The following is a 26,271-nucleotide window of genomic DNA, read 5'->3' on the forward strand; positions in this document are numbered from 1 at the left end:
GCATCTTTCCAGACTTTTTTACTCACCTTGATCCTGGCTATCTAATTTTTTCTCCACAATAATAAATGATGAATGGCTCTCAAAACTTTGGCATGAACCAAAGATAATAGCCCTGCCAAAACCTAATAAGTTGACTGATGATCCTAATAACTACTGTCCTGTAGCATTACTCTGTACTCTTTACAAACTTTTTGAAAGGATTATCCTCTCTAGAATTTCTCCACAAATAGAAGCTATTTTACCCAGTGAACAGGCTGGGTGTAGGCCTGGCAGACACTGCTGCAATAAGGTCCTAGCTCTTACAGCCTATATAGAGCTGGATACCAAAAGGGTTTAAAAATACATACTGCCTTCATTGACTTTATCAGCTTATGACATTTAATGGAAGAAAGGTTTACTGTATAAAGCAGTTAAAAAATCAACTGCAAAAAAAAAAAAAAAATTACTGGAACAAATGGAAATAGGTTTTGATGTTGAAAGTTTATTTTTCACTTGGTTAGAGTATAATAAATTTAGTTTAATCCTTTATCCAAGTGTGATCACACTTTATCACACTTGGATAAAGGATTAAACTAAATTTATTATAAAAAATGGAAATAGGAAATAAAAGTTCATCTGAATTCACAAAACAGTAGAATATTTATCTTACAGGATATCGATTGCCACAAAGATCTGTCCTCACCCCAGCTTTTTTACACAACAATACCCCTCCAACAGCTAGTTTACAGATAAGACAGTACCTTCAAAGGCCTTGAGGAAACATTGAGCAAAGATCTGAGCTCACTACAAAATTACTTGGAATACTGGGACTATCTCCTAATCCCAGCAAAACTATTGTTTCTTCTTTCTCCTAAATGACCACAAGGCTCACAGAAAACTAAAAATAAACTTCTACAACAGGACTCTAATCCATGAAAGTAATCCTTGTTACCTTGGCATCACACTTGACCATAATCTAACTTACCGAAAACATTTGGAAAAAACTAAGTTAAAGATATCTGCTGCCAGCAACAGCATCATAAATAAGCTGACAGACACAATTTAAGGTTGTAATGCCTCAATTCTTAGAACAGCAGCCCTGGCTCTAGTCTTCCCTGTTGCAGAGTATTGTTTGTCCGTTTGGAGCTGAAGTCGCCACACAACTTTTGTAGACACACAGCTTAACAATCAGAACCATTTCTGGTACCTTACAGGCTACTCCTTTCCCATGGTTACCTATTCTTTCCCACATCACTCCTCCATGCATCAGAAAGAAAGAAGCTATCATCAAAGAAATAACATGTATCTTCCTATTCACCAAGATATCTCTGCACCACCTTGCCTCCAGATCTCCCATTATGGCTTGTGGAATTACCAGATGATGGTCTTCAAAACTGATGGAGAAGACTCTGAAATGAAGTATAAGTATCTAATCACAGATCCAACCATCGAACTGCCAGGATTCTACCTCAACACCTCTGGAATCAGCTAAACAGATTTAGGACTGGACAAGGCCACTGTGCCCCCTTACTACATCTGTGGGGAATTTAGTATGGTGCTGTCCTGACTATGCATCATACACTCACTCCTTTCCTGGAGACCTGAGGAATTTTCATTTACTCCCAGACAGTGCCATTGACTAGTTGACTGAACTATCAATCTGATAGTTCACTGACTGTTTCTTGAGGTTGCGGCAGTCACAGTTGAAAACATTTCCAACCAGACTGTGTTAAGAAGGTTCAGTTCAAGTGGACACTATTAAATTTATTAACCACAAACTGCTGCAGAGCTCTTTGAAACTGGTACCATAAACATGTAATGCCCTGGAAAATGGATACAGCTCTTTTCTCTGAGTCCTGTTTTAGCCTGCTGACATGAGGAGAATGGAAAATCCAGTACCATCAGAGAAAGGGACATGATTTAGGCTGTGTTCTTGTATAGGATGGAATAATGATAAACAGCTACATCCCTTTTGATGTTTTTGATAAGGATACTATAACTGCACATAGGTACCAAAAACAGATCCTGAAATTCTGTGTGTGACTTTGTGGTAAGTGCAGGTGACAATTTCTTTTCACTCATGACAATGCCATTGTCCATAGAGTTTAAGTGGTGGCAGAAATATCTTGAAACTGAAGATATCTGATGACTGCCATGACCAGCATAAACATCAGACTTAAATCCAATTGAACATCCAAGGGACACCTTTGGTGTTGCATTACATGCTGACAACCACTGCCTTTGTCACTTGGTAAGCTAAAGTCTGCACTGGTGAAAGAATGGAATTTGTTGTAGCAGAATCTTATAGCAAGCATGGTCCACCAGTCAGTCCTGTTTAGCTGTCGAAGGGAATCATTCACTGTACCGATGTTATTTGACCATATTTTTTAACTTACAGTGCCGAGTTCTTTAATGTGATTTTTTTTTTTTTTTTTTTTTGATAGTGCTTATATACCTCAGTGTAATGTCCCTTATACCTGTCAGACATTTCTTTATCTTCCCATTTCATTATTTTAATGTGTATATATATATGCATATACAATAGTCCCCTGCTTTTTGCCATCTTGCTTTTCACTGTTCTACTTTTTTTTTGGGCATGGTTTGCTGACTTTCCATGTACTTCTTCTCTCAGTTGACTCACATTTGGTATGTTTATAGAAGGCATGCACGTATCTCTTAAAAATTATGTGCTGTGTCTTTTATATTTGTGATTATAATGCTACCTAATTATAATGCAAGAAAAGCTAGAACTAATAAAAGTTAGTGAGGAAGCATATGCATAACTGATGTAGGCCACAAGCTAGCCATACCTCGCACAGCATTTGGCATAATTGTTAAAAATAAAGCCGAAGCATTAGAGGAAATTAAAAATGTTATGCTAATGCATACTAAATTCATTTTACTGTACTTTTGTATATCCTAGTGCATTATTTACATTTTTCAGGAGCTAAAATACATTTACAAGCTAAATAAAGATGGTGTTGGATTCTAATTATGTAGAAAATAGAAAAAATGTTATTTGATTCAGAATCCAACATGATTTTCCATCACAAAGGCTGCGTTTGTAAATATTATTTAATGTAAATAACGTAAATTATAATTTGATATCATATAACTACCTTAATTATATCAAATATTTAATTATTTAATCAAAGAAATGTGTTAATGGTAAATAGATTCTGTATTAAATATTATTAAGCTATTTTATTTGTTGTTATGTCAATATTATAGAAACTTATATTTGCAATATTAACTACGCATTTATTGAAAAGCAAATATTCTAATTATTCATATTTGTGTATAAAGCTTAATGTATGTAATGACTCAATGTAGTAGTATAGCCTTGTCTAACATTGGCGAGAATGTTTATGTTTGTCTGTTGTCATGGAGACGCGTGAAATAAACGAGCGCGAGTGGAACAGAGCGTGGGCTAAAGAGAGAATAAAAAAAAAAATATATAAAAAGTGAGGAGTGGGGATGGAAACTTAGAAGTAAAAGGAAGTAAGGTGATAAACTATAGAAGTAGAACTAAATAAAAGGTTCTTAAGGGTAGGAGTTAAGTGGATAATTTTTATAAGTGAGCAAGAACGTAACGAATTTTATAGTTAGCTGAAATTGAAATCAGCAGTAATAATAGAAAGAAAGTTAAAGCTACAATCGGATAAAGTAAAAAGCTGAACATTCAAGGAAGAATTCTGAATAAACCCAGCTGATCTAGTATTGCAGCTTATTTCCAATTAAAGAGAACCTCACAGTGTTTTAATTAATTTATAAGTGGTAATAAGGACAGTTGAAGTGCCCTAATTGATGTCAAGAATTCTGAAGCATAATTGATAGTGCTTTAAGTATAACTACGGATAAGTTTTGTAGATGTGTTTTTATTCTTTAAGTGTGATAAGTAAATTCCAGAAGTTTGCTCACAACATAATAGATGTTCTAGGAACCATTTCCGGTAAGGTCTATCATAGTGAATTATTAACTTTAACTGTGGAAACCCTTCATGATTGAGAGTTGGAGATAGGAATTGTTTGAAAGATATTTTCAGCTATTAGATCCTGTAATATTTTGAACTTATAGCATGACTAAAAATGTGTGAAACTAATTAGATTGGATATTCTATTATATTCATTTAAGCGTAAAAACTTTATAACCCAGAAGCTAAGAAGGTGTATGTGAAGACTTGGAAGATTGTGCTAATGTAATTGACTTGACTTAATGTTTGACTTATTTCTATTATTTAAAATTAGAAGTAAAATTTACGTAAGTGTTATATGACCTATATTAAATGCTTTATTTAATATAGGTCTGAAATTCTTTTTACTGCACTGTTCATAAAAATTCGAATCAAGTGGAATCCCAAAGAGAGAAAATAAATGCTTCAGCCTGAATGAATGAAAAGACTGCTAACTAATTTTGAATTGATCCTACTATTTCATATAGACTTATCTAAGGATAGAGTGGCGCAGTATAATAGAAATTTCTCTACCCTTAGATCAGTGATCAACTTACAATTAGTTTTCCTTTATTTTATGAAAGTGACTTTTAACAAAATGGCGGATTCGAACATCAAGAGAACAACGTCATGACAATGGTTTCTGCTTTTTGGTGATTTCTGGTTTCTGCCAGTTTTGTGGTCCCTAATCTGGTGAATAAGTAGGAGGGGGGGGGGGTGCACCTGTACATTAAAAAAAATATATATATATATTAATAATATATAGTGGCAAGAATCAAAATTAATGATTTCCTTTTTTTAAACAGACACTGAAAGAAATATTTGTTGATTTCAGAGACCTTTATTGCATTCTTTGAATAGGTAATCTCTTAGAAATAATAAACCAAAAGATAATTTGAAAGAACCTTTATATCGTCCTAAAGATCCTGTTGCAAGTAGAAACTTTGTCATGCATGCCTAGTCTTGTCAGCAAGGAGATGGATATAATCTAATATCACCTGATTGGTGGATGTCTTCGGTGTAGCCAGTGTAACCAAAATAGAGATTATTAGAACATAGCACCTCTGTAGTTCAGTTGGTCTAGACAAGCCCTATGATTGGAAAGACATGGGCTGAAGTCCCATCTATGACATGAGGAACCTTTATCAGGTGTTTTCAATCAAATGGTGAATTAGCCAGTCTTGTATGGAGATGGTTTTCATCCCTCAAAACAGGCAAATCAGCTCCATGCATACATACATCTACAGACATAAGACACTCCCAGAATAAGAATTAACCAACCTATTCCATAGGATTTTGGTTTCAGATGCCTGCATAGTGAAGTGTGGGTTAATGCATGAGTGTAAATCAGGATAGGACTAGAACGGGGGATCTTGGTAAACTCTTGAGGGGTGGTGCAATTTATTGGAAGTAAAAATAAAAGAAATCAGCTTTAATGTCTTGTAGATCATGTGGAAATCATTTCTTTAACTTCTTGGAAGGAAAAGTAAAAGAAATTTCACTGCTCAGACTGTTTTTGACCTTTATTGAAGCCTCTTAAGTGGGAGCCAGACACAGGAAGATACCAAGGTTGAATTAATGTAGTTGTGAGGTATAATTTCCTTTCTAACCAAGTGGAAAAAGCTTTTTTCCAGCTATCTTTGATCCAGAATATTTTAATAGTAAGGTAATACACCTTTTTTACAACTTGTATATGGAAAATATATGACTTCTGTATTAATTCAACTTTGGTATCTTCCTGGGTCTGGCTTCCATTGGTGAGACCTCAACAACAGTAGAAACTGTCTGTGTAGTGATCCTTCCTGTAATGCATAGCAGTATACATGTCTGAAAGGAAGTTTGCTTCATGTTATAGGATTAAACAAGAATATAATTTCTTGTCTACATTAATGTCTCATTTAGTTGCTATTTAAGTATTGACAATTCCAAATTTTTGTGAAGGGTATTGCATGAAATCTGAAGAATATATGTATCAATTGGTTTCTTTCTGTCTGGGTACAGTCTGCATATGAAATCTTACTCATTGTGATAGAGAAACCTTGGTATCTAGATAAAATAATTATTCTTCTTAACTACCACATTGCATTCTTTAAATGTTTTATACTGAACACTTTTTAAGTACTTCATTTATGTATGTAGTTATTTTATTATGTGATTATGCTAGAGTCGAACTAGAGAAGCATGTAGATTTAAAATAAAAATGCATTGGATACAGAAAAAGGGATAAGCTGAGAATTTCAGATCCCACTCCCATTGTTTCCAACTTTTGCATTATAGTATTTCTTTTTACCAAAACTAAGTATACATCAAAATGATGGAATTTAAGAATACCTATATCTAAGTGTTACTATATATCAGATCATTATATTGAAATTTTCTTACGAATCATGCTTTGAGAGAAATAGTCTTTCTCTTCTTAATCTATTTGTCACTGTTGAAGTGCTTTTAATATGTGTAATGCATGTTCATCAAAATATATTTTGATTTATCTTTTCTTTTCCATTTAGATCTTGCATAAAATAACTTTATCATTCATTTATCTTCATTTAGACTACCTCTTTCTGAAAGGAGAGGATACAAAAATGTATTTGATGCACTGATTCGAATTACCAGAGAAGAAGGTCTTTTCACACTGTGGCGAGTATGTTTTATTGCGCAGTATCCATTTGTAATTTAAATGTTGACAATTTAATTAATTAGTAGGACAGGAATTATACTAAAGTGTTCAGAAGTGATTGACTAATATGGCTTCTGATCTCTGGAATATCAAGTATGAAGAGAGGTTGAGCAAACACAATTTATAGAATCTACTGGATAAGACAAGGAGAGATTGAGATAATAGACATATAAGTGGATGAGAGGTTTTTCATGAAATGGTGGGAGATGGCAGGAGTGGGAAGAGAACAAGAAGTCATTCATTCCTGAAATCTGTATAAGGAGTGAGTGAGAATAAGGTTTTTTTTACATAGAGAATAGTATTTGAATGCATTGCCTAAAAGTAAAAGTGTGGTGATTGCAAAGAATGTGAATATCACCATCATAAACAGCATCAATTTCCTGATGTACACCTTCAAGGGCATGCAGAATATTATGACAATACATGATTAAAGGCTATTGTTGTGTCCCAATTTACGATTATTAGTCTTTCAACTATCCTTACATGTGAAACTCTACTTGTCTTTATCCAAATCTTATCTATATACGAGATATCACCCAAATACAAATATCCAAGCTTCTTCTCCCCTTAGTGTCCCTAAATATTTATTTTATACTTGGCCTTTCAGGACATTTAGTTTAAGATATAAAATTCAAAAACAAGGAGCAATTACCAAAATATGTCTGAGTGTGAAACTAATATGCAGTCGTGACCTTTATCTCGTAACTTAACAAAATCCCCCCCCCCCTCGCATGATTAGATTCGTACGTTGTTACAAGTGGTGCATTGAGCGGCAATCTCAGACAACTGTATTTTCAAGGAACAAAAGTTTATTGAACTCTTAAACATGATAGTATTCATTCTTTATCAAATAAAAATCAATTCAATACTAAGAATATATAATACAAATTAACACTAGCTAAACACAAGTATTAGGTTAAGATCCTATATAAGAATTGTGATCATATCGCCATAACAGATTCTATACATACAAACATGTATAATTCTAGAACTAGTTGACCTTTTTTGTCTAACCCCTTACTGATCTGATCACGCTATAATTCTGTATTTTCTAGCACATATATATTCAGTTACTCTAATTTTCTTACTAAGACAATATGAATTAAATTTATCCTTTCGCTGAGCTAATACACACTTTTGACCTTTAAAACTCTCTTAAATAAAATACAATGTACATGCATAAATCTCTAGGCACATGAATACTTATTAATGTATAGTAACAAGCTCATTCTCATTCCAGTCTGACATGTACTAAAGTCCTAGTATAATTCTCATTAAACCCTTCAACTTTTCAGTAATTGAGCAATGTTACAGTTACATATGATTTGAATTGACACGAGTTTTTACAGTACCTTTTGACTCGGGTCTTCTACACTGGTCTCTGCCTTTTTCCGATTGTACCTTCCTAGGACAAACTCTTCTATAACTTATCACTCCTAAGTTCTTTTGCCACTAAGATGGTCTTTCACAATCTTTACCTTACATGCTTCAATTAAGAACTTACATAGGATCATCTATTCTATGGTGTGAAACTCACCATGTGGGCTCTGACTTCTTTATAGATTTTTCCTTCTCTCGTTACGATCACTGGATGATGAAACTCACTGACATTATCTTCTTTCTTTTTAACTAAATAGCATCCCTCATTTCTTACAATAGGAACACGGAATCAAAAACCCGCACACTTTATTTCCTTATTGTATCGGACGGAGAAAACTCCTAACCCGTCACTGGAAAACCGCATGAGACCTATACGAAGACTCATGAAGAAAACTGTGAGGAACTCAGCCCCGTGGGGGGGGGGGGTTCCTAACCCTTTTATACGATGACCCCTACTGGCACCTTCTTCAATTTCTTTTCTTCCCCCTTTACTGGAGTCGATTTCACGGACCAATTAGAGTGCCGTTTTTCTGCCAAGACATCATGTGGTCCATGTGCACGCGACTGACACATGACGAAGTCTCACTTCGTGAATTATGACCTTGAGCTTTAGTTTTTGTTTAAGCTAACCTCTATGTCATCTATACTAAATTAATCCCCTTTCCAAAATTTTCTAAGAATTAAATCGAATCTTTAATCTCTTATTTCAAGTGTAAAAACTAGCCTCTCACATACAAAATCCTATGACTAATCTTCTTTGCTTTACTTAACCTTATTTTATCATATCACAACCTGTAATAAAATTTCCTTCTTTTTTTATTTAGTTCAACAAACAATTTCAGCTATATTTTTCACTTGGATGCAAGTATATTTTTCTTTCTTTTAATTTTTTCTATTCGTTACTTTCAAAGGCTCTTAATGATATCTGCTTAGGAACAAGCTTGCTTACTTAGTTATCTATACAGGGTTTTTATTTCTTCTCTTGTTACATCATGATAATTGAAATTTTCACATTGTTAAGTTATCAGGATGTAACACTATATTATTACTAATCTCCTATTGACAGTTTTCTTTCCATAGTCTATTGTCAGCAATTCAATATTGTTGTATCTAACATTTCATGCTTCTGAGGCACTTCTGACTGAATCAATCCACCAAGATCTTGATCTTTCTCTGGGTCTTTTCTTGCAATCTTCACATCAAACACCTGTTTTGCTAACCTTTTCACTTCTATTCTATTCTATTTAAGTGACTATATACACCACCTTAGATTAGCTCTGCTCACACATAGTTGAATGCTAACAAAGTCATGTTCCTTTCTAATATCCTCATTTTTAATATCCTTTAAATTCCTTTCTAATATCCTCATTTTTAATATTCTCCCATTGATGCCATCTGTTCACTCCTCTAAGTTTTCTCAGTAGTCTCATATCTGTGATTTCTAATCTTCAGTCAGATGCTTTATTTCTAGTCCAGCTCTTAGATCCATAACTTAAAACTAGTTTGAACACTGTCTTGCATACTGCTAGTTTAGTGTTTGGCTTATTTCACTCTTATATATAAATTTATTCATCTGGCTTCCCACCATTCCAACTGTGCTTATTCTGTTGTCTATTTCCAAATTTAATTTACCATCTTCACCAAAAATTATGCCCAAATAGCTGAACAGCTGGCATACAACGTAAATATAAACTATGTTGCTCTGTGTGATGTTCCATTTACCCCTTGTAGTGTTCTGAAAAGTTTTTACTTTATGCCTTTTCCAGATCCATAAAACTTAATAGATCTTTGTTATATTCACTTCATGACAAATATTTGTCATGAAGTGAAATTCTGATCTTGACAACCTCATGTTTGGCCTGAACTCAGCTTGTTCTTCTCCAGGTTTCTCTTCCACAATTTTTCTCAGTCTCTTTCCAAGTATGCTTGCATGAATCTTACCTGGAACACTTAGTAGAGAAATTCTCACATTCAGCTTTGTTCTCTTTTTTTCTAAATAGGGACTATGAGAGTTCTATTCCAATTGGTCAAAACTTTGAATTCCAGACAGACAGACTCGTCACCAGACAGACCTTGTAAATTATGCTGTGCATCTACTGTAAAACTTTTATAACCATATTTGAACATTTCTGATCAAATAGCATCTACCCTTGTAACTTTCTACATGTCAAGTTTTTGGAGGCTTTTTCTACCCTATTGATATAAATTCCTATTTGCATTCCTCTTTAAAATTTCTTCTGTTCTGTCATTGCTTGTTTGGTTTAACCATCGTTCAAAGTAATTACTCCAGATATCTAGGATATCCTTATCTTCAATTTTCATGTCACCTTTATCATCTTTAATCATATCATATCATTTTATCATATTCCTCCCATTTCTCTTGCAAAAGAGATATCAGGCCATCTTCCTCATCCTCAATAATACACACATCACCAGACAGGATGAACTATCTATCCTTCATTTACTGACATTTACCTCCAACCACTCTTGGCACAAACATATCACATCAATAGCTTCGTCAACTTCTGAAAAATGAAGCATTCTTTTCTGCTCAAGAAGCTATCCCACTCCATCTACTAACCTTATACAAATCCCAGATGTGTCCATCCTTAGAATACTGTTCACACATTTGGGATGATGCATCAAAAACTTCCTTAAAAATTCTTGATCCTGTCCAGAGGAGAGCAATTCAGCTCATAGATGATACTTCCCTCACCTCACTTCAACCGCTATCTCATAGATGCAGTGCCTCAGCTCTGTGTCTCTTCTACATGTACTTCCATGGTAACTGTTTTAGTAAACTGGCAAACATTACTCCTCCACTTGCTGTTAGGCTTGTTGAAACAAGAGCAGCAGCTGCTCAACATCCTTTTATAGTACAACTGCAAACTCATTGAACCTGCTTCTCCTCTTCCTCATTTATTCCGTCTATCTCTGTCTTCTGGAACAACCTATCCATTGATGTGTTTCCTACAGCTCTTTAAGATGAATGTCAATAAGATTTCTTCTTTCCCAACCCTTATCTGCACATGACATTGATGTGCTATAGGTTCTTGTACTGCTCGTGTGTGGGATTAAAAAAAACAAAAATCTTTTTCATAACAGCAACTTCATGTGTCCATGATAGTGTTAATTTTCTATCCTTGCAAAGAACTTGACCACGTGCCACTGTCACTGAATTAGTCAATGTATTTTTCTGCAAAGTTTGCCACTGAGACTAAAGTTTGGGTCTTGTTTACAGACTCCTTTCCTTTAGTGTTATATGATGATCACCATTCATTTCAGTAAATTTATGGAGACTACAACCTTGTTAGGAATAATTACTTTAATTTCCCGACGTTTGACCTTCATATGAAGGTCATCATCTGGAGTATACATACAAAGACAAGCTATATTATATTTCAAACAATATGCCAAAGTAACAATCATTTGATCAGCTGTTATTCTACTACTGGCCTGACCTCTAATGGAAAAAAAAAAAAACCTACATCAGAGCTGTATTCTATTTAAAACATCATCAGAGAACAAATTCATATAGCTCATTTTCAAATTCATACAGTAACTGGTGTAACCTTTGTTCTTTGATGAAAATGTCCAATGTACTTTGCTTATTCCTCTTCTTCTTTTCATCAAAAATTTGTTTATAGCAAGCAAATGCATCATGTTCTTTCCTTTCTACTAATAAGTAGCGTTCAACATTGGGGTCCATGTCTTCAACCATTTTGAGAACATCATTAACTGCAGAGAACATTTCTGCAAAGTCTTTCACTGTGAATTGTTTAACTACTTCTTGTTTATCTTTTTTCTCTTCCTTTTCTCATTCTTCTTCTGCAACACACTGTTCCTCCAGTTTGACCAATTCTTCATTGGTTAACTCTTCAGGGATATTTTCTGTGAGTTGGACTATGTTGTCATCATTCACTTCACAATTCGGATTGTTTGCTAGGCCCACTGTTTCTTCACTTAATTTACAAAGGTCTTCATTTTCTTCAAAACTTCCAAAATTGTGCACAAATCTTTTTAGTGTCTTTTTCCATATGCTATTCATATATTGAGAGGTCACTTCGTCCGAAGCCACAGCAATATTTTTAATAGCATAAATAAATATTAAATGCCTTCCAGAATTGCATGAGAATCTGATCATTTCCTTCAGTGGCAGAAATGTCTTGTGAAAAAGTTTTCTGTAGATAATAAGCCTTAAACACTGCAAGTACTCCCTGATCCATTGGTTGGATCAATGAAGTAGTTTGAAGGGAGAAACATGACCTTGATCTTGGGGGTGAAGATGACCACCGATGTAAGGTGGGTGACCTGGAGCATTATCTACAATTAATAAAATTTTAAATTCTATATTTTCTTTCACACAATAGCTTTCCATTTCACTTGCATAATAGTGGATTAAAGCATCCTTAAACAATTTTTGAGTCATCCACGACTTCTTATTGCTCTGATAATGAACTGGAAGTTTTATTTGTCCATTTAGACTATTCATATTTGGTCTTTATATACTTAAATAAACATAAAAACTTATTCTGATCGTAAGACCATCGGTTTAATACACACATGTACAAGAACATCGACTAGTTTCACTAGCATACTGTCTAGCTTTGTCAAGACTAAAAAGGTGAAAGAAAATAATAAATGCAAAAAAAGAAAGAATACAGTAAACCATTAACAACGGTTAGGCAACCAAATTTGACAGCTCGCGTGACAATGTATGCATGTAACGCATATTCACAATAATGACTGAAGCATCTCGCTTCATGCATACATTGTCACGCGAGCTGTCAAATTTGGTTGCCTAACCGTTGTTAACGGTAAACTGTATTCTTTCATTTTTTTGCATTTATTATTTTCTTTCATCTTTTCAGTCTTGACAAAGCTAGACAGTATGCTAGTGAAACTAGTCGACGTTCTTGTACATATGTGTATTAAAATCAGAATACGTTTTTATGTTTATTTAAATGAACTGGAAGATTATGCTTCTTAATGTTTTTGAAGGCTCGTGGATTCTCATTGTGCCATATCACAAATGGTTTCAGTTTATATCCAGCCACATTATTCCCTAACAGAATTGTAATATGGGCTTTAAGAGCTTTGAAACCAGGCATGGATTTTAACTTTTTGTGGATGAACTTCTGTTTGGGCATTTTTTTCCAAAATAAGGCGGTCTCATCCATATTAAATATTTGCTGTAGCAAATAATTTTCCTCCATAATAATTTTATCCAATTTCTCCACAAACTCCTTAGCAGCCTTCTCATTGGTACCTGCAAATTCACCATACCTTTTCACATTATGCAGCTCAAAACTCTGCTTGAATCTCATGAACCACCTGGAAGGAGCATTGAATTCGTATTCTTAATTGGACCCTGCTTTCTCCTTCAACATGTTGAGGAGACTTAGTGCCTTAGCAGTTATGGTCATAGTGCTAAGAGGTATGTGCCTTTAGTTCAGGTCCTCTATCCATGATGCCAGTAGCTTTTCCATATCACTGATAAGACTTTGTCAGTGCTTCATCACTATCGTTGAAGGAAACCAGATCCTTTCACAGACTCTATGATTTTATCCTTATTTTTCAAGATGGTCATCACTGTAGAATGAGACCATCTGAAGTCATGTGCAATCATATTGACAGGCTTACCAGGTTCATGTTGTGTTGCTGTAATGTGCAACTTGCAATTTTATTCAAGATCAGTTGCTTGCCTCTTCACTAAGTTTTTTCATTGGGCATATAGGGACATGTTGCACAAAATCTCATGAAATATTTAATGATAAATACACAACTTATTTCTCAAACACAAAATCAACAGAGGATCTGTCAAAGACATGTGCCAATTGCCTAGGGAGGTTGCTGCTGAATGTGCTGTTGCCACTGTGCATTGTATATATATATATATATATATATATATATATATCAGTACTCTGCTAACATTAATTAATATTAGTATTAAGCATGTGAACTATGTATGTGTACATACATGTTCGTGCTCATACACACACACACACACACACACACATATATTATAAATAGTATGAATAAATTTTGAGTTTGTAGAAAAAAAGAAATTAATAGAGGTATCACATTGTGGGGGACCCACACTAACTATTATTCACACATTACCTATTATACCTCTCCTTAAATTCATTCACTGTTGAGGCACTTACAACCACCTCTAGCAGTCCATTTATTCACAACTCTAAGCAAAAAATCTGGCATAGCTACTCTGTCCTTTTCCTAATCATTACTGCCTGGATAAATCATCTTATATTTAATCTTTAGAGTCATTTCACTTTTTCATCTTTGTAACATCAGTTGTTATTGTTGTTATTATCAGTAAACCTCCATGGAGTCAAGACTCATCATGAAAGGTCCCACTCTTACATGCACAGCTCATCATACCTTGATGTAAATGCACTCACTGTCCCTGCATTCACCACACTCCTGGGTAGTGCATTCCAATCACCCACCACTCTCCATGCAAAAAATATACTCATCACCTCCCTTGCTCATACCCACCTGATTCAGTTTCCAGAGATGACTGCCTCTTGTTCTTTCCCTATATTCAAGATATTCTATGAAAAATATTATCCATGCTAATCTGGTAATTACCCCATCATCATCAAATTCCTGCTATGTACCCTCAAGGGATGTACAGGATATGATAGTACTACATAAAAAATTTACGTCATTACTAACTTCCTGTCTACAATTTTCCTCCAAATCAGTCTGTTCCCTATCAAGACTCCAACATTATCAGATCTTATATTTCTACTTCTAAGGCACTTTTTACCATATCAACTCACCTATATCTTGGTGTTCCTCTGACTATTTTACCTGCCAACCTGACAGAGAACACGTGTTTTGCTAATCTTTCCTCACCCATTCTGTTTAAGTAACCATACCACTTGAGATTAGCTCTGCTAATGCATTCCTGGATGCTGACATTATCAAGTTCTTTCCTAATATTCTCATTTTTAATATGATATTACCATTGATCTAGAGAGAGAGAGAGAGCGCTCTCTAGAGAGCGCATCAACTGGGTGGCGGATAGGGGAGCCCACCATGTGTGTGTGCGCGTGCGTGCGTATATGGTGGGATGGTCCGAATATACTGAATAAGGACTCATGGACCAACAGGGCCGTAAGGGGCAATCATCTTGATTGTAAGGGAAGCGGCACTCCCATGGATCCCTAGCTGGATCTATCTCCTCTCCTTCTACTACTTTGAGGAAGATCCACTTACTTTAATCTTTCCTATAAGGCCTTATTAGCCAACTCTTCCTATTTTATGACCCCTATGTTATTAGAGTACTTCAGGGCCATGGGGTCTTTTCATTTCTGGCCTTACAACTATGCCCTCTCTATAAACCTTACTGTAATTCTTCTATAATCTACTCTTTCCACCTTCAATATATCCTATTCCTCTATGGGTTTAAATTTGGAAGAAGGCTAGTTCAGAAGCCTTAAGTTAGCAGCCCTACCACTGAACTATTCCATCGTCAGGCTAGTCCCCCCTGACATGGAGAACATAATTCTACTAGTAAGCTGACAGATAATCAAAAAAAAGATAATCGGATTGAATCTATAGGAAACGACCCTGGAATGGAAAAGGTAAAACAAAAATGGAAACGACAAAATATAATACACATAGCAAACTAGAATGTAAGAGGAATAGCATATAAAGAAATAGAATTAGACCAATTATTAAATGAAAGAAATTTTAAAATAGTAGTAATCACTGAAACCAAATAGAAATTAAAAGGAACCATGAGAACTGAAAATTTTAATGTGATATACAGTGGAGTTGACAGAGACCAAAGAGCACAAGCAGGAGTCATGATTTGAATTCATAACTCCCTTTCAAAACAGTTAAAACATTATAAATTATGGAATGAATGAATAATAGAAGCTAGAATAAAAATAAATAGAGTCTATTTAACAATAATTGGTTTATATACCCCAGAAGAGGGAAGAGAACAAGATAATATTGATTTTTATAATCAGCTACAAAACATATATAATAAAATAAATAAATAATGATTACATAATTTTAGCAGGAGACTTAAATGCAAGAATTGAAACACGAAAATTAATAATAATATAGGAATACATGGAGAACATACTCTAAACAGGAAAATTGATTGACTTTGTAGTTTATAATAACCTAAAAATAATGAATTCCTTCTATAAACATAAAGACATACATAAATATACTTGGGCAGCAAGAGGATGGAAATCAATATTAGATTACTTTATACTAAATGAAAAGACATCAAAATTTTCACTAGATGTTAGAGTTCACAGAGGATATGAAATAAGCAGTGACCACTTCCTTGTTAAAATAAAAGTAAGATTGCCACCTAAATGGCTACAAGTATCAAGAACAGAAAGAAAAAAAATTGAAACATTTGTTTATAAAACTAGACTATTGAATGACACAAATGTACAATGGCTATATGAACAAAGAATTAACCAATAACAAGACAAAATAAAACAAAATTAAGAAATAGAAATAGAATGGCTTAATGTAAAAATGATACTAAATGCAGCAGCAAATGAAAGCTTAGGAAAGACAAAAAAATTCAATAAACGGAAAAAACTGAAGATCTGGGATGATACAATGAAAGAAATAATCAAAAAGAAACTTATCACAAATGGTTAAGCAGTAAAAGATTAGAAGATGAAATAGAACATAAAAGAATAAGAGCCATAGCTAAAAGAGAAGTCAGAAAAAGACATAGAGAATAATGGAATGAATTTGTTTCTAATTTAGAACATGATTTATATAAAATAAGACCCAATGTATATAAAATTTTGAAACACTTAAATGCAGATACCAAAGAAAACATAAAATTAAACACCAAACTGAAATTAGAAGAATTTCTAAATTACTACACAGAATTGTGGACAGACAAATATTTTAAAAACGACAACTGGCAAACAATTAATGAAAAGAAAATAACTGAAGAAGAATTAGAAATCAGCCTGAAAGAAACAAGAAACGGAAAATCACCTGGAGAAGATAAGCTAGGTTCAGAACTATATAAATATTCAGGAACTAGATTCAAAGAAAGACTCTTATTATTTTTAAATAAAATTTATTCAACTGGTATCCCCCCAATAGAATGGAAAAAGCAATTGTGATTCCTATCTTTAAAAAAGGTAATAGAGATGACCCTAAAAACTATAGAGGTATCAGTGTACTAAATTCCTGTTACAAAATATATAACAGAATCTTAAATAGCAAACTAATGAAATATTCCGAAAACTTTATTTTAGAAGTACAGAATGGATTTAGAAAAGGATGATCATGTATAGATCCGGCCTTTTGCCTAAAATTAATAATAGAGAAAAGAAGAGAATACAATTTAGAAACACATATTGCATTTATTGACTTTGAAAAAGCATTTGACAAAGTTAAGAGAATCATATTATTTAACATATTAAAAGAAAGACAAATACCAAATATCCTAAAAGCTATCACAAGTATATATGAAAATAATCAAATACAAATAAGATTAAATCACGAGCTACCATATACGAGCGAGATAAACCAAGGGGTCCGACAGGGATGTCCCCTCTCAGCAACTCTTTTTAATATCTACTTAAATGAAATAATAATAACATGGAATAAAAATTACATCAAGGAATTAAACTTTCTCCTACAGTAAACTTAAACACTCTCCTCTTTGCCTGGGACCAAATAATAATTACAAATTCTGAAGATAAACTACAGAAAGCTATTTTAGATCTAAATGAGATATCCAAAGATTATGGTATGATAATATCAACAGAAAAATCAAAAACTATGGCCTTAAAGGACAAGATCCAACAAGAACTAAAATAGTAATAGATGACAAGATCTTAGAACAGGTGAATTTATTTAACTATCTAGGATGTACGATCACATATGAAAATGAAAAAGATATAAATATAAAAATTGCAAAATATTTAAAAATAACAGGTGTAATTAACTCTATATTTAAACCAAACCTAGTTCAAAAACAAACCAGACTAAAAGTATACAATACATTAGCCCTACCAGTCTTAATGTATGGAAGCAAAATCTGGACAATAAAACAAAAAGACAAACAAAGATTAACAACAGCTGAAATGAAGTTTATGAGAAAAACTGCAAAGTATACCCTATTTGATCACAATAGAAATGAAGAAATTATGAAAGAATTAAACCAAGAACCAGTAATAGAAAAAATTAAAAAATATAAACATAAATGAATGGAACACGTTCAAAGAATGAAAACAGAAAGATTACCAAAACAAGCCTTAAAATACAAGCCATTAGGAAAAAGAAAACCAGGATGTCCTCTTAAACGATTCAACAGGCCATGCTAGTCCTAAATCCTTGATATGCATGATGATGATGATGATTGCCATTGATGCCATCCGTTCATACCCCTAATCTTTCTCAGGACTCTCATATCTGCAGTCTCTAGTCTTTGGTCAAGTGTTTTACTTCTGACCCAGCTCTCAGATCCATAAGTTAAAATTGACTTGAACACTGTCTTGTATATAGCTGATATAGTGTTTTGACTAATTTCTCTCTTATTCCATATAAATTTATTCAGTTGAATTCCTACCATACAAGCTTTGTTGATTCAGTTATCTATTTACATATTTAATTTACCATCTTCACTAAAAATCATGCCTAAGTAGCTGAAATGTTTTACTTGTTCTATAGGTTCTCCATTCACAAGCAGTTTATATTTTCAATGCTTGTGCCTATTTTCATTGTCTTTGTCTTGTTTTTGGGGTGATTAAGGATCAAAGCTATATAACTGAGAGGAGACCTTCACATAGCTTTAAAGGAATGCGGAGTACTGACCAGGGCATCTGACCTAATATCCAATCCTCACCTTCTCGTGGTGACCCCTGTTAAGTATCTACCTGGATACTGAACGGATAAGGAACGGCTGGCAATTTGGGATTTAGCTGACCAAATTTTATTCTTATTGGCTTAAACCAAAATTTCAAATGATGGTACAACATGACAGAATTTCATGCCAGCTGGGGAATTGCCAGTTAAACAAGGGCTCCGTTGTTTTCACCAGGGAATCAGGGCAAACAGCAAAAAGTCAGCTACTGGAACAAATCCTAAAATCCACCCCAACTCAACGTCACCAAAGTTGAAGATCAGTACTATCAACATGAGAAGCCTGAATGGCAAAAAATGGAGCTAGCTGAGGAATTGCATAACTACCAGATCGACATAATAGGGGTGACTGAAACAAAAAAGGCAAAAACTGGTGAGATCTTTCTGAGCAATAAATACAAAATGTTATATTTAGGCAATGACAATCAAGGAAAAGAAGGAGTAGCCATAGTATTCAACACTAAATACTAGGCTAATCTTGAATGGCAAGAAATACCAAGTAGAGTGATGTGGGCAAATATCAGAATTGGGAACTGGACAATGAGACTTGTTTGTGCCTATGGTCCCACAGAAGGTTCTACTAAGGTAGAAGTGGAGGAATTTTTTGAGGGTTTAGAGAAAGCAACCGACACAAGGAAAAAGGAAAAGTTGGTCCTTTTGGGGGATCTAAATAGCAGAGTAGGAAATGATTGTCAGACATACAAAAAATATTTTGAGAAAATTTGGAGAAAAGAGCAAAGCTAATAATAATGACAAGTGTAAGGAGGATTTGAAATTGGGGGCGATCACCATTTAGTCCTCAGCAGGATAAAATTGAATTTCATATTGAAAAGAAGAACATGTAAGAAAGTTTTAAAGCGAATAAAAGTTGAGCAGCTCTTTTGAACATTATGAATAATGTTCATAGCAAGTATACTTTCTTCTTTTCCATTACTGCTTCTTCTGTACTTCTCCTAAGTCTGCCATAGAATTCTGATTTTTCATTCCTTACAGACAACTTTACAACATGCTTCATTAGCTGAATCAGTCAGTGTTTTTCCCTTCAGAGTCTGCCTGCCACTAGTCCCCCTGTCTCCAAGATTTGATTCTAATTTTCAAACTTTCATTTTTTTTCTTGAATAATATTTGTATATTTAAGTTTACAGTTCACCTCTGAAAGCTACTTAGCTATGATTCTTCTTAAAACATTTTTACACATTTTTCTTTACAAAAGGGTGTTCATTTTTATCCTGTTTAAAACTAAATTGTTATCATTTTCTCTTTCAAATCCCTTTATTCTCGATTCTTGAATTTATGTACATGTGTGTGCAGGAATGTAGTATTAGCAATGACAAGTACATTAGTCCATGTCTTGAACAGAAATCCAGTAGGTATTATTAGCTTTGCTCTTTTTTTCTCAAGTTTTCACAAAATATTTTGTATACCTGGTATTTATCAAGGAATGTGTTAGTAGAGCTAATCTCAGGTGGTATGGTAACTTAAACAGAATGGGAGAGGAAAAAGTAGCAAAACAAATGTTCTCTGCTAGGCTGGCAGGGAAAAGATCCAGAGGAAAACCAAGATATAGGTGGATTGATACAGTAAAAAGTGCCTTATAACATAGAAATAGAGGATCTGATAATGTTGGAGTGTTGACAAGTAGTAACAGATTGGTTTGGAGGAAAATTGTTAATAAGTCTCATTGTCCAATTCCCTATTTTGATGTTTGAATATTATAGTTGAAGAAAAATCATATTCTTCTTCTTTAATCCTTTAATCAAGTGTAAGGAAACAAAAGTTTGTAAGTGAAGTTTCTTTGTGAATAGGCTACTTTTATGTAGAAGTAGTCGAGTTCACATCAGTTGCCTCAGTATCCATATAGATTATTTTTGCATTATGGAGTATACTTCACCTTTTGGCACAATTTTTAGTGACGATTAAATGTGGAAGTAGACAACAGAGCTAGTATGGTAGAATGAATTGAGAAAATTTGTATGGAATAAAAAAAAAATTTGCCAAACCACTAAACTAGCTGTATATAAGACAGCGCTCAAACCAATTTTAAAATATTGATCTGAGAGTTGTATTAGAAATAAAACGCTTGATCAAAGACTAAAGATTAAAAAATTTCAAAGATTAAGAGAGAGAGAGAGAGAGGGAATGTATGGTATCAATGGCAGTATCATATTACAAACAAAGATATCAGGAAAGAACTTGGCATTGTTAGCATTCAAAAATGTGTGAGCAGAAACTAATCCCAGGTAGTATGGTTACTTTTTTTTTTTTGTTTATGTTGCTCCCACTCATGAATGATTGTTTTCAAACCTATAGTACCTTTTGTACCATGGTAAGATTAGCGAAACAAGTGTTATTTTCCAAGATGGCAGGGAAAAGACTCAAAGGAAGACTAAGGTCTAGATGGATCGATAAAATAAAAAGTGCCTTAGAAAAGAGAAATATAAGATCTGATCAAGTGATAGTTTTGACAGATAACAAATTGAACTTTTTCATGTTATAATATCTTGTGCATTCCCTGAAGGTAAATGTCAGGAATTTGATGATGATTATCTTTTCATTCACTTGGCATTCAAATTTTTTTTTATTTTATAGTTCTGATTACTTTTCATTGTTTGTGGTAAACCTTATAATTAGTTACATTTTGGGTTTTATATTTCATCTTTTCCTTTTCCTTTGTTAATAATTGTTGCTTTTTTTATATGCTGCATAATACAAGAATTAGATCTGAAGCTATTTAATCTACCATCTATACACTACACAAGGAGCCCAATGACTTATTGCAGAAGGAACCCTCTATAATACAACCTAGCGTCTACTAAATTAACCATTTACTCAGTGCTAGGCCCAATTTATTGTTTCTCGGACATACTGTATGACTGATGTTCTGAAATGTATACAGAAACAGTTGCATGGGACTGAATTATACTCCAGTAAAGGTGGAATTTTATCTTTTGGAGATGGTATCATACAACTTGATTGACTTAATAGGTTTGAAAGTAGTGGAGATATTAAACTTCTTTAAGATATGAAAAATGTGTTCTGAAATGCTTTTAATGTATGGAATGGTAATTCTATGTGAATCATCTCTTCTAATACAGGATTAAGAAAAACAATGGATAATCTTCTCTATGATTTTGGGTTGTAATCATTGAGAATGGATGTTTCTTTGATTGTATAAATTTCTTTTTTGAAGCAGTTCAGATGAACAGATAATATCAGCTCTTGAAAGAAGGCATTTAATAGTATCATATTTCAGTGAAGGCTGATGAGAAGAAGTGTGATGGACATTCCAACCAGGGATAGAATGTTGAAGGAAAACCACCCAATTCTTCTTTTCATAAGATCATCTAGGAAAGATATAATCCCATTTGATTTTAGATTCATAGTAAAATTGATTCTGTAATTGAAGGTTACTGATTTTTTCTCAGAAAACTTAGTTATTCATGTGAATTATTCCAAACAGCAAATACATCATCCATCTAATGAATGTTTTTGAATTAAACATTCAATTTTTTTTTTCTAGTTCTAAATAGAAGTTAGCAGGGATAGGAGAAATTGGAGAGCCCATCATGATACCTTCAATTTGTCCATAAAGCTTTTTATTCCAGCTGAAATATCCAAAGTTCATGAAGAACTTGAAGTGGTCTAAAATATCTGATGGAAACTTAAGATGATAAAAATTCTAGGGTGTCTTCTAGAGGAGCATTTATAAAAAGTGAATCTATGTTATGAAACAGTAAAACAGTTTAATTGATGAAACAGTACAAATGAAACAGTGTAATTGATTACCTACTAGTAAATCTGTGGCATGAAGTTTGAAATCTTTAATTTTTTTTAATATATATATATATATATATATATATAAGTCACTTGAATTTTTAATATAAGAAAAGGAATGGCCAGCTAAGGGAAAGAGGAATTTGAAAGAAACTGAGGTTTTATTTGTGGGACTTCTTCTGCAATCAGTGATTGGCTGAAGAAGGTATTGGTTTATGTCTTGGGCAAGCCAAAAATTCTAGGTGGTCTTGCATGATGAGTTTCAAATTTTGAACTATATCTGGAGTAAGTGAAAATACGTTATTCAATAAGGAGTTGAATGTGTTAACCCTTGGTTGGGTCTCTGCTGATTGGTGATCTCGATTTGAGACTTTACTCCACAAATTTACATTTTGTCAATAATTAGTATTGGCGTTTCACATCTTTTGTCTGCATGGAGATGCCTACGACCTCTTTCATGTGAGTGGTAATAATACTTTATTATTGATTCCTGCAGCAGTTTGTTCTTTGCAACTTCTTCAGAATTATGGTTATTCTTGCTCAGTTTTGTGTGACACTTCACTGGGCTCGCTGAGACTTTGTACATTCCCACCCAACCTGCAGTTTTCTAGTATCATAATTTCTGGAACTGATATTCAGTTCCAGAAATTTAGTACTCCTATACTAAAGTGATTAATAATGAATATTCTTATGACTGGTAATTTGTAAGCATAGCTTCTTGATTGCTTGTATATCCATTTTTTAATATGTCTTTATGTTTATGTAAGTTTTTAATTCATGCTTTATATATGCTTTAAAAGAACAAATAGCATTAGCTCTATGAATTAGGCACATATGTTAAATTCTGTGAATGCTGTTAGTAGTATGCACAGAATTAAGTGGAAGAACATCAAAATATTGCACAGTATATCAGTATGCATACAGTATCCAGTATGCCATTATGCAATAATTTTTAAAGAATTTAGTTGAGAATGTTGTGTTCAAATTAGCACGAGAGACTGCTATTACAAATTCATTGTGCTAATTATTAATTGGATGATTTGGGGGACTATGAAGTGATTTTATGCTATACATACAGTTATAGATTGTAATAATGCTTATTTGCTGTTTAGTAGATAAGAAATGGACCTTGATTTGGTAGGAGAGTTTTTATGGAAGAAATTTAAAAAAATTTGGCTTGGATCCCAAGCATGTGGGACATTGAAGACTGTTGAACATAGAAGCATTATTAGAGTAAAGAAAGAAGGAAAGACCACATTGTAGGGTGATTTCAATTTGCGAGATTTTATTCAGTGCAGTGTGTGTGTGTGTGTGAAATGTATTCATCAAGAAAATTAAATGATATGTGGAAGGAAATTGAAACTGGAGAGAGAGAGAGAGAGAGCGTGCGTGCGTGTGTGTGTGTGTATTAAGTGTTTCAAAAGTGAGTGTCTATTAGGTGATGAGAATGCAGCAATTATTAGTAGAGTGGACAGTACCAATGGTAGGATGGAAAATGGTGTTATTAATGTTGAACATGCAGCTGTGGAAATAGAGGGAGAACGGAATGGACATTAATAAAGAAATTGCACTCTTGAATTTTATCCTTCATAGAGCAAAGCATGAAATTGAAAAATTACAGAAGCAGCAAGAGATTAGCATGCCTGAAAAGAGAAAGAAGCAGGCAGTTTGAAGGAATAATAAAGATCAAACAAAAAATACAAGTTAAGGAGAAAATTATGTATGGAAACTCAGTGATCAGAGGATTACTTAATGAAAGTGTGACAAAATCATGTTTTCTGTGTGCAAAAATTCATGATACTAGCCATGCCATCAGACACTACATTAGACACATTCCTTAGCCACCTAAACATAGAACACAAACGCATACAGTTCACAATTGAAATTGAAAAACACAACACACTTCCGTTTCTAGATACACTTGTCACATGTCTTTCCTCAGGCAATCTTTCCTTCACTGTTTACCGAAAACCGACACATACGGACAATATATACACATAAACTCCTACCACCACCCAACACAAAAACTAGGTGTCATCAACACGCTAAAAAACAGAGCTCAGACGATTTGTTCCAGTGAACAGGCACTGAAAGACGAGTTTAAAATTATCAGTAATAACCAACAAAAAAACGGATACAGCTAAAATACTATAAACAAATTCTCTACAAAACCACAATAAAAAACAAAGACAAACCAGACTACAGTAAAACACTAACCATTCCTTACATTAAAGGAATATCAGACAAAATAAACAGAGTACTACAAAAGTACAACCTCAAAGCCACCTTTAAACCTCCTGCAAAATTAAAAAACTTACTCAACTCATCCAAAGACCCACTCCCTCCACTAGCTCACCCTGGAGTATACCGGATTTATTGTACTTGCAACATACCATATATAGGAGAAACAGGACGCACTATTCCTATTAGACAAAAAGAACATAAACGACACATTAAATATAATAATTATGGTGAAGCTGGCCTTTCTGATCATGCCCTGAATACCTTACACAGAATTGACTGGAAAACCACCAGCTGTCTACATCACACTAGAACATGGTATGAACGGAAATTCAAGGAAACCCGCGAGATTATCAGCAACCACCCCAATCTGAACAACAATGATGGTTTAAAAATCCCAAACATATGTAAGGTATATATTCGACCTTCCTCACCAAGAACAACTATAAACAGGACTGTAGAAAATCTAGTATTGTAAATAAAAAATAGGAATTGTAATACTAAAAATAGGACACCAATTGTTTCTGAAAGAAAACCATCTAAAAGAATGTTTATTCCTGTCATTATAAAAATAGAATTTAGCTTGATGTAAAAAATTTTTATTTTATTTTATTTTATTTATTTTTTATTCACCAGAGGTCACGCCAGTAGAATAATGTGATCAAATCATTGTTTCTCTAGCTTACAGTTAATAATGTAACTCAGCTTGTTCTGTATACTTATGTACGCTCCAGATGATGATCTTGATGTGAAGATCGAAACGTCGGGATAATAAAAAAGTTTTTTTAACACGGTTGTAAATTCCATAAAAATTTTTGAAATGAATGCTGATCACCGTGTAACCCTAAAAGAAAGGAGTATATCCTTTAATTCTGTATAATCATGTTTCTTAAAACAGTTGTTACTGGACATTTCTGTCTTTCAATAAATTATTATTCATAGTGTTGCTAAATAAACCTCTTTAGCCTAGTAATTTATGCCCATTAAATGTAAAGCACATAGACTTTTAGCATCTTGCATAGAATTGGCTTCAGGCTGAAATTATAAAATTTCTTCTCTGACACACACTAAGTGTATGCGTGTGTGTGTGTGTGGTGGAGGATGGGGGTAATATATTATCATCATAAATTAATACCAAGAAATTATATACTTGTTTTAATCCTTTATCCAAGTGTAAGCAAACAAGCTTGTGCCTGAACTATTTTCGGGACTGGAGCAACTCATATAAAGAAGCTCATAACTTCACATCACTTGCCTTGTATATCATAATACAAAGCATATCTCCTTGTGGACATGTATAATGCTATGTATTATGGGAAGGTCACTAACCAGATTGGTTTCGACCTTTATTGAGGCAAAAAAGTAAAGGGCTCAT

General features: G+C 33.7%; 1 protein-coding gene across 1 annotated transcript in view; it reads left to right on the top strand.

Annotated features, from left to right (window-relative positions):
- LOC150107757 (mitochondrial 2-oxoglutarate/malate carrier protein) overlaps positions 1-26,271 on the top strand; it is a 221,365-nt gene that overhangs the window by 139,899 nt on the left and 55,195 nt on the right. The window contains exon 6 of the mRNA XM_090391516.1: positions 6,482-6,572. Coding sequence (XP_090247642.1) covers positions 6,482-6,572 — 91 coding nt within the window. The remainder of the gene's footprint in view (positions 1-6,481; positions 6,573-26,271) is intronic.

Source organism: Typopeltis vanoorti, chromosome 4 (genome assembly GCF_054136105.1).
Source record: "Typopeltis vanoorti isolate ZY-2024b chromosome 4, IOZ_Tvanoo_1.0, whole genome shotgun sequence".
Taxonomy (NCBI): Eukaryota; Metazoa; Arthropoda; class Arachnida; order Uropygi; family Thelyphonidae; genus Typopeltis; species Typopeltis vanoorti.